At 64.7% G+C, this 8,997-nt stretch overlaps 1 protein-coding gene across 1 annotated transcript in view; it reads left to right on the top strand.

Annotated features, from left to right (window-relative positions):
- Window positions 1-8,997, top strand: part of LOC103275536 (protein strawberry notch homolog 2-like) — a gene marked incomplete at its 3' end in the record, with an annotated part of 29,091 nt that overhangs the window by 2,081 nt on the left and 18,013 nt on the right. Inside the window, exons 2-3 of the mRNA XM_021706397.1 lie at window positions 2,394-2,467; window positions 3,869-3,980. Of these exons, the coding sequence (XP_021562072.1) occupies window positions 2,394-2,467; window positions 3,869-3,980 (186 nt within the window). The remainder of the gene's footprint in view (window positions 1-2,393; window positions 2,468-3,868; window positions 3,981-8,997) is intronic.

Genomic DNA, 8,997 nt, shown 5'->3' with positions numbered 1-8,997 from the left:
CCCCACGCAAAGCTGACGCATCCTAGGCCCACCGTCCTGCCTCCCGGCTCAGGCCCCCCTCATCCTCTGAAGCCTGCCCATCCCCAGCTCGGGTCCCTCCCACCTTGCCCACCCTCCTTCCCCCCAACTTGCCTCTGGGGAGACCCTGCTCGGGTGAGCAGCCCAGTTCCCACTCCCTCAGCGTCCCAGTCGCCTCCCAGCCAGCACCCCTGAGGTTTGGAGGACAGCCGTGCCGCTTCACCCACTGGCCCTGACTGTTGGCTGAGACCAAGTCCCCCCACTGTCCCCCTTTCCCCCAACCCCCGGGCAGCCACAAGGATCCAGCTGCCATGGGGACCTGGGGTGGGAGTGGTGCGGGTCGAAGCCCGGCTTGGTGCTGGGCAGGCAGCATGGTGCAAAGGCTCCTTGGCATGCTGCAGTGGGCTGGCGATGGTCACATCTCAGGCCCTGTCCTCCAAAGGAAAGGGGGCCGCCCCCTCTGGCTGCCAGTGGAAAATCCCCAGGCAGGCTCTGATTGGCTGGTTTTGGTCAGGTGCTACCTCTGGACCAATCACATCTCAGGTCCTCTGAAGAGCAAGGAACCGCCTCCCCCCGCTGGCCGTCAGTGGAAAATCCCCAGGCAGGCTCTGATTGGCTGGCTGGGGTCAGGTGTTCATCTCGGAGCCAATCATGTATCAGCCCTGCCCTCTAAGGGTGGGTCTAGGGTGTCCCTGCTTGGCAATCCCCAGCAGAGCCCCAGGCATGTGGGTGAAGCGTGTCAGGTAAGCAGACCCTGGGCCCCGCAGCCACCCGTGGCCTGTCCTCACCCACTGCCGTGGCTGGCCTGTCTCCCTCACCATGAACTTTCTAGTTCATCCCAGGAGCTGGCTTGGGTCTAGAGTCAGAGTCCTGCCCCGGAATGTTCCGGATGTGCCCATGACCTCAGGAAGTCCAAGTCCCTCTCTGGGGCTGGATTTCTCCCCACAAGGCGGAGTGGGGGAGGGAACGCGAAGCCTGAGCTCCGGGTGGACCTCCCCCACCCCGGCATGCAGCCCTGCCTCCTTCCAGAAGCTTCCACAGAGGCCTTGACCGGCCTCGAGTAGGGAGGAGCCCATGCCGTGCATCCTGTGATTCGCTGGCAGCCAGTGCGGGAGCCGAGGAGATGGTGCTGGGGTCCTCGGGCTGGACACAGCGTGGGGTGGGGGGCGCTGGGCAACCATATGGGCCCTCGGCTCTTGCGAGTGCAGACAGGCTCCCACCTGGGCTGGTTCCCGCCACCTCTTGGCCCTCGAGCTCTGGGGGCAGTGGCAGCTGAGCCCCATGGATCGCATCGGGCCTGGGGAGGGCGTGGGGTCTCGGGGTGGCGAGCTGTCTCTGGCTGGGAAAGCCGGTGTGGCGTCCAGGTCTGCGGGGATGAGCAGGCTGGCGTCCCTGGCCATGGTCTCTCCCTGGTGACCGGGGGGGCTTCCCCACCATCAGGACAGGGAGGGAACGTGCTGTGGGGCGTGTGTGTCTACGTCCTACACCTGAAGGTCCTGACCCTCGCCCAGGCCTGTTGTGGGCCAGTCCTGAGGTCTTGGGCCTGTGTGTACCCCTGTGGCTCTTGTTCCCAGGACTGGCACGGCAAGCCTGGCTGAGGGCTAGGCTGCTGGCAGGGACATCGAGGGAGCCACCCGGGGGCCTCTGCGGGTCTGGGGTCTTGTCAGACTCAGGAGAGGGGCTGCCAGAGAGATGGCGGCAGCCAAGCCCCTTGCGACTCTGCTGACCTCGGGCTCACTCCTGGCCACCAGCCAGCATTTCCCAAGGCAGGTTCCCAGAGTCTCAGCTCCTTCTCAAGGCTCTGAGAAGGTCCCAGAACCTTCCTCCTGTGCCTGGCAGTCACCAAGGCCCCCAGGGCACCTCACAGCGCAGACAGGCCTGGTCTGTCTTACCCCAGCTCTGAGGGCACAGGCCCCATTGGCCATCCTGCCTTGCAAGCGGTTCTGTCCTCCACCTCCAGGACGGGCCTCAAGCCAGGTGCTGGGGCCACCCACATCCCTGGGGTCCTGTGGGAGATGCAGGTTCCCAAGCCCTGGGCCCACTCGTACATGCTGCAGCTAGGGTTATCCGCATGTGGCAGGATGACCTGTTTCACGCCTGAGGGGAGGGGCTGTGGCGGTGGCATTGCCTCAGCCTCAGGGACACTGGGTCCAGCCCAGCCCCATCATGTACCGCTCGATGCCTGCCCTCCGTACCACAGCCCTTGGGGAAGCAGGGAATCTGAAGCCTAGAGTGATGTTAGGAGGCCGAGCCGAGAGGGCCAAGGCTGTTCCCGGCTGCAGGGAGCCCTGGCCCCAGCCCTCAAACGTCGCCTGTGCTGGGCGGTTTACCCTGGCCGTGGCACCCCTGCCCGCCTGATGCCCCCTCCGTTTCAGGGCGCCATGCTGCACTACCCCTGGTGGAACACCTTCTCACCGCCAGCGTACCCAGCCTTCCCCAACGAGAGCCGGTAAGTTGCGTTCCCGTCCTCCCCGGCGGTCGCCTCATCCTGAGGCCGCCGTGAAAGGTGCGGTTGAGGCTGGCGGGGCCAAGCCCCGCTGAGCACACGGTCCTGCTGGTCCTGCCTGCGGACTAGCCCTGGATGCGGGGCGGCAGCTGAGACCGGTTATCCTGAGCTCTGTGCTGTGACCCCTGGGATCCATTTTGGCGAGAACCCAGCTGGGGAGGGGACGGGGTTGTGGGGTGCGTTGCTGTGGAGAAGACACTGGGGGGTGTGAGAAACCTCTCGGGGGTGAGGGGATCTGGAGGGCGCTTTTCCCACAGAGGACAGCAGCTAGGCTGGGCTCTGCAGGGTCAGTCGTTTGCCAGGGGCCCGAGAGAGCAGCCTGCGCGAAGGGCCTGGACACATGTTGCCAGAGCTCACGTGGGCCTGGGAGGTGCTGGAGCAGGTGCTGGCCCTGGGGCAGGGGGTGGGGATGTCAGGGCCGGAGCATGGGGCGTATCCAAAAATCTTGGCAAGCGGGGCCGAGGCTTCTCCTGGTGGACCTCTCAAGCCCAGGGCTCCCTGCCCTCAGGTCTGCACACGCTGCCTCCCCCTGGGCCCTCTGGCTCCTGCTCGGCAGATGCCCTGGCTCAGCCCTGCTGGGAGCTTCTGGAGGCAGAGGCCAGGGGGCCCGTGGGCGGGCGGGGGCCTGGCAGGTGGTCAGGGACCCCGGGATGCGTGAGCCATGGATTGGCCACGGCACACGATGGCTCCTTCCACGGTCTGCTCAGCACCCAACGTCCCTTCCACAGTCTGCTCAGCCCCAGCCCGGCCCCTGGGACGGCCTTCCCAGCCGCAGGGCCCGCTCCTGGGTCTGAAGAGTTGCCTGCGGCAGCACGGCCCCCTCACCCTCCTCACTGGTCCTCAGCCGTCCTCAGGCTGATGGGACTGCGGGGACCTGGACGAATCCCCTCTGCGTGTCACCTGCCCCTTGGTGGCCATGAGTTGGGTGTGGAGGCCAGGAGGAGGCCGGGCGGGTCAGAGCCGGGTTCCCAGGCGTGGCTGGGGCTGCGGGGCCCTCCTGCGTTACCTGGGCTCTTCCCATGGGGGTGAAGCCCAGCCCCTGCTGCTGACGCAAGGGGGGGATGGGGCTCTGTCTGCCGCCGGCTCTCCGGGGGGCCTGGTCCTCCCAGGGGCCGGGCCATGTCCAGCAGGTGGGCGGGCAGCCCTGGGCGTGGCCGTGGGACCCCTGGAAACCCCTCCCTGTGTGGGGCCGCGTGTGAGGGGCCTGCCATGCTTGAGCACAGCCCCTGGCACCCTCAGGAGCTGGGGGGGGCCTGGGTGCGTATTGCTTTGTTGCCGTGGGCGGCGGGCAGGAGCCTGCGGCCGAGCCTTCGCCCACGGTCACCTGGCCCCTTTCCCCTCCAGCCAGTTCATAGGCCCCGCCTCCTTCCTCGATGGCCAGCCCTGTCCAGACACCAGCTATGGCCCTGGGGCCGCCGCCTCTAGCTTCTTGCCAAAGAGCTTCGACCTTCCTCAGGTAGGACCCACGGTGCACACCATCTTGGGGCTGGGTGGGTCTGAGCCGTTCTGGGGCCATGCGTTGGCTGGACCACTGTGGGAGCAGCCTGGCCCTCAGGAGCAGTGCGCACCAGGCCGTGTGGACCTCTGCCCCAGGGCTCTGCGGGGTGGGTCGGAGGGTCAGGGCAGCGTCCACGGCACAGGAGCAGGCGGGGGTCTCGTGGGGACACTCAGAGGGCGGGAGCACGAGGCATGGCCAGCGTCATACCAGACCCATGACCTCCGGCTGCGGCGCTTCCCCTGTGATCCTCTGTGCCCGACACCACCTGGGGGTGATAGCTTGGATGGCGAGCACGTGGGTTTGTTCTCCTGTGGGTGCTGGGGGGCGCTCGGCTTCCCCCTTGGAACAAGGACCCGCTGCCAACCCATGCCTCACCCAAGGCGTCTGGGTCTCCGCCCGGGGAGCCCAGCGTCACTCGAAGGGGGCTTGCTATAAGGAGCCAGGGTTGCCTCAGAGAGTTGGGGTGCCTGCTGCTGTGTCCCAGGGTGCCTCGCCCCATGGTTTGGGGCCCTCAGAGCCACTGTTGTGGGGTGAACGACACCCGGGGCTGGCCTGGGAGCAAGGGGCTCTCGGCACTCAGGTTGCCCCACGTAAAGTGGGGCACATGGCATTAGCCCAGTCTTCAAAGCTGGTGGGGTCCGGAGAGAACTGGTCCAGACTGTCTACAGCTGAATGGGACCCGTTCAGACCCCGGCCGTGCACCGCGGGTCACCAGGGGGACCCCAGGGCCCCTCTCCCCACAGGGACCAAGCAGAATGGCAGCGTGCGAGGGCCTCGGGTCTGTTCCGGGTGACCTGTGTCCGTCCCGTCCAGCACCCCGGAAGGGTCTTTGTAAATGCAACCAGTGAAGGGTCAGGATGAACCGAGGTCACCCTAGAAATCCAACAGTTGTCCTCAAGGACATGGGCATTCAGGGAGGCCACACGTAATGGTGGGGCCAGAGGCTGGGCGGTGTGACCACGGGCCGCGGGTGCTGGATGCCCTGAGCCAGCAGAGGCGGGAGGCCCTGAGACTGCGGGCCCCGCCTCAGCCCGGAGAGCCGTGATAGGGTGGCTTCCTGGTGTCTCGAGCCCCAAGAGCGAGGACACCAGTGCGCTGCCCACCTCCCCCGGGAAGCCTGCCGGGGGACTCCACACGCCTCCTGCCCGGGGGCTGCTCAGGAGAGGTCTGGGCCCGAGTCCCTGCAGGGGCCCCACGGATGCTGTCCCGGCCGTGGTCCTTCTGCCACAGCAGCACAGGAGGCACGTGGCTCCCCGTGGCCTCGCGGCTGCCATTGGCCTGTCCATCCGTCCTCTCCGAGGAAAGGAGGCCGAGGGCATGGCCTCTGTGCAGTGCCCACACCTGCCCAAGCTCCGTGACGGCCCCCGCCGTGCTCCCCCAGACCAGCAGAGACCAGCAGTTCGGTGTCACCTTGTGGGCTGGTGTGCCCCAGAAGACCCGCTGCGGCAGCCTCCGTGGGCTCCGTGGGGGTCGGGCAGGCCCCAGCCTACCTGCCTGCCCCTCCCGTGGGCCGTGCGCTTCTTCGGGCGGCGTCTGCCAGTGGCAGTCGCCCAGGAGGGGCCGTGGCTGGGTCCTGGCCTGTCTGTCCTCCCGGGCCTGGCTTGCGGGCCCCTGGAACCTCATTTGGGGAGGACTCTGGCCCGTCTTGGGGTGTGGCGGCCCGGGGGATGGCAGCGGGTACTCACGGGGCCCTGGGAACGGCGCCTCCCCCGGGAACTCAGGAGTGTGTGTCCAGGACTGGCGTCTGCCTGTGCCCTTCAAGGGATGGACAGAGCAGAGGCCTCAGGGTGTCTCCTCCCTCCCCCCTCACTGTCCCCAGAGGGGGCTGACATCCCAGCCCTTCCTCGTGGCTGCCCCCCCACAAGCCCATCTGGCATGTCCTGCTCATGCCCCGTCCCTGTCTTCTTCCCATCTCGCCTCTGTCTCTGTCTCCCCCCTCTGCTTCTGTCTCTCTCCCCATCTCTCTTTGTCTCTCTCTCTGAATCTCCATCTCTTTCTCTGTCTCTCTCCCCCATCTCCTTCTATCTCTGTCTCTATCTTTTTCTCTCTCTCTCCCCCCTTGTCTCTCTGTTTCTCCATCTCTGTGTCTGTCTCTCTCCATCTCTCTCTCCTCTCTGTCTTTTTTCTGTCTCTCCAACTCTCTCTGTCTCTCCATCTGTCTCTCTCCATCTCTGTCTCTCTCTCTCTCCGTCTCCATCTGTCTCTCTGTCTCCCGTTTGTCTCTGTCCATCTCTCTCTGTGTCTTTTTCTAGGTCCCTCTCCACCTCTGTTTCTCTCCATCTGTCGCCGTCTCCATCTCTGTCTCTGTCTTTCTGTCTCTGTCTCTGTCTCTCCATCTCTGCCTCTCTCTGTGTCTGTCTCCTTCTCTGCTTCTTTGTCTCTTCATCTTTCTCTTCATCGCTCTGTCTCTGTCTTTCTGTCTCTGTCTCCATCTCTAACTCCATCCCTCTCTGTCTCTCCATCTGTCTCTGTCTCTCTCTCTCTGCCTCTCCCTCTCGCTCCAACTCTCTTTGTGTCTCTCCATCTGTCTCTGTCTCCCTGTCTCTCTCTGCTCACCTTCCTCCCTCCCGGCCCTGCCGATCACTGATGCTGCTTCTCAGCCAACAGTCCCTCCGGGGCCGCCTCAGTCTCCCTGGTGTCTGAGCCTCGCCTGGCACTGCACGTTCGGTGACACGCACGCGGCCAGTCACCACCCCTCCCTAGAGGACAGCCGTAGCCGTCCCACAGACGTTTACTTACTGAGTGCCTGCTGAATGCAAGCTTGATGCGCCACCCCCAGGCCCCTGCGCCTCCGTGCCCCCCCAGCCGCCTGAGTTGTCAGGTTGACCCCAGCGCTCTCTCCAGATGAAACCTGACCCCAGTGCCGAGTGTGGGGTGCGGGGTGGGACGGATGTGAGTCAGCCACCCCCTCCCCGTGACCCCCAGGCCTGCTCTGTGGGGCCAGGAGGGAGTCCAGCCCTGAGCCTGGCGTTCCAGGCCTTCCATATGGAGCCCAGCCAGCTGCACCCGCCATGGACACTCTGTACCCTGATTCAGACCAGGTCAGCATGGTGGGCCACCACCGCCTCGCCCTAATACCATCCTATTCTGGCCGGGCGTGGCGGCTCAGCCTGTCGTCCCAGCACTGTGGGAGGCTGAGGCAAGAGGATGGCCTGAGCCTGTGGGTCCGAGACCAGCCTGGGAGACTTGGTGAGACCTCATCTCTACCAGAAAGTCAAAAAACTAGCCGGGCACAGTGGCATGCGCCTATCGTTCTGGCTCCTTGGAAGGCTGAAGTGGAAGGATCGGCGGCACCCAGCAGTCGACCCTGGGGTGGCCTGGGTGACGGAGTGAGACTGTGACTCAAAAAAAGAACATCCCCTTCTAACCCTGGGACCTCACATGGCAGAAGGGACCCTGCAGGCGGGATTAGGCAAAGGGCCCCGAGGTGAGAGCTCCCCTGCACAGGTCCTTGGTGGCTGTGTGGACGTGTGGCTCCCGAGCCCGGGGTTGGTCCTGACTCTGCTTCCCTGCCGGAGGCCTCTTGCTCCTGCTCTTGTCACCAGGCCGGGTGGCCAGACTCCACATCCCCACGGGTCCTCGAGAGGCGGCAGGGGGCTCGAGTGAGGGGAGGTGGGCGGAGAGGGTGCTGCTGGCTCTGAGAACGGAGGACGAGCCCGAGGCCTGTCCATCCTCCGTCCTCACTGAGGGGGGCAAGGGGTCTCCCTGAGTCCCCAGGAGGGTCCGGCCCTGCCACAGCTTGGCTTTGGGCTTCTCGTCGCCACAGCTGAGAGGAGGAACGTGTTGCCGGAGGTCTTGAGGTTTGTGGGACTGGTTTGTTGGAGCTGGGGAAATGGCGCGCACTGAAACCCTTTCGTGACCCTGGGTGGCGTGCAGTCCCTGGAAACGTTTCCCGCCGTGTCGAAGGCCCAGTGCAGTGGCTCACACCTGCGATCTCCGCACTGGGGGAGGCCACGGTGGGAGGTTCGCTTGCGCCAGGAGTTCACGAGCCACATAGCAAGACCCCAACTTCCAAAAAAGTAGAAAATTCGCTGGTGTGGTGGCACTTGTAATCCCAGCTGCTCAGGAGGCTGAGGCAGGAGAATCGCCGGATCCCGGAGAGGTCGCAGCGAGCTGTGGTCATGCCACTGGATCTAGCCTGGGCCACAGAGTGAGATGCCAGATCAAATAATAAATAAGTAAACCCAGAAGGAATTGGGATGGAGAACCAGGCGCTGGGCCAGGGGTGAGCAGCGAATTTAGACCCACAGGCCTCAGAACCCTTGAGCCCTGAGATTCCTGACAGCCAAAGCAAAAAGGAAAAGATGATGAGTCATGTGACTCTTGCTGCTGTAAAGAGAAGCTGAGCCATTTTGTTGCCGGGCCTTTCCGGCTTCTCTTTGGTCCATGGAGCACTTCCCTGGGGTCAGCTTCCTCCATGGTATCACGGTATCCCGCGTGGCCGTGTGCGTGTGTGGCTCCCAAGCCTGACTTGCCACCTCACACGAGGCCTTTTCTCCTGCTCTTGTCACCGAGCCGTTAGCCCCTCAGGGACCTGAGTCCCTCCCCTTGGGCCGGCATGAGAGCCCACCATCGTCCACTGCCTCCCGGAGGGTGGAGCTGTCAGGGGTGCTGAGTCATGGCTACCTCGGTCACAGATGCCCTTGGTCTCCCCTCCGGGGGCCCTGTCTCGGGACATGGGAGGTCACGTGCGAATTGGGTTTGGGCAGCCCCCCCCTCTAGGCCCTCCACGGAGCCCCTCTGCCCGCCGGTCCGACCAGACACCCACTGCCTTGCAGCCTGAGCTTGGGCCACACACAGCGGACGTGAGGCAGGAGGGGCTCATGGGAACCAGGACCTCAGCCTCCCAAGGCACGGGATGACAGGCTGAGCCACCGAGCCTGGCTAGAACAAGCTGTTTTAAAATACTTTGACTTGCCGGGCTCGGTGGCTCAACCTGTCATCCCGCGCCTTTGGGAGGCTGAGGTGAGTGGAT

Source organism: Carlito syrichta, unplaced genomic scaffold (genome assembly GCF_000164805.1).
Source record: "Carlito syrichta isolate Samal-C Ts95f unplaced genomic scaffold, Tarsius_syrichta-2.0.1 Scaffold315526, whole genome shotgun sequence".
NCBI lineage: Eukaryota > Metazoa > Chordata > Mammalia > Primates > Tarsiidae > Carlito > Carlito syrichta.
This window is presented reverse-complemented; position numbering and strand designations above follow the sequence as displayed.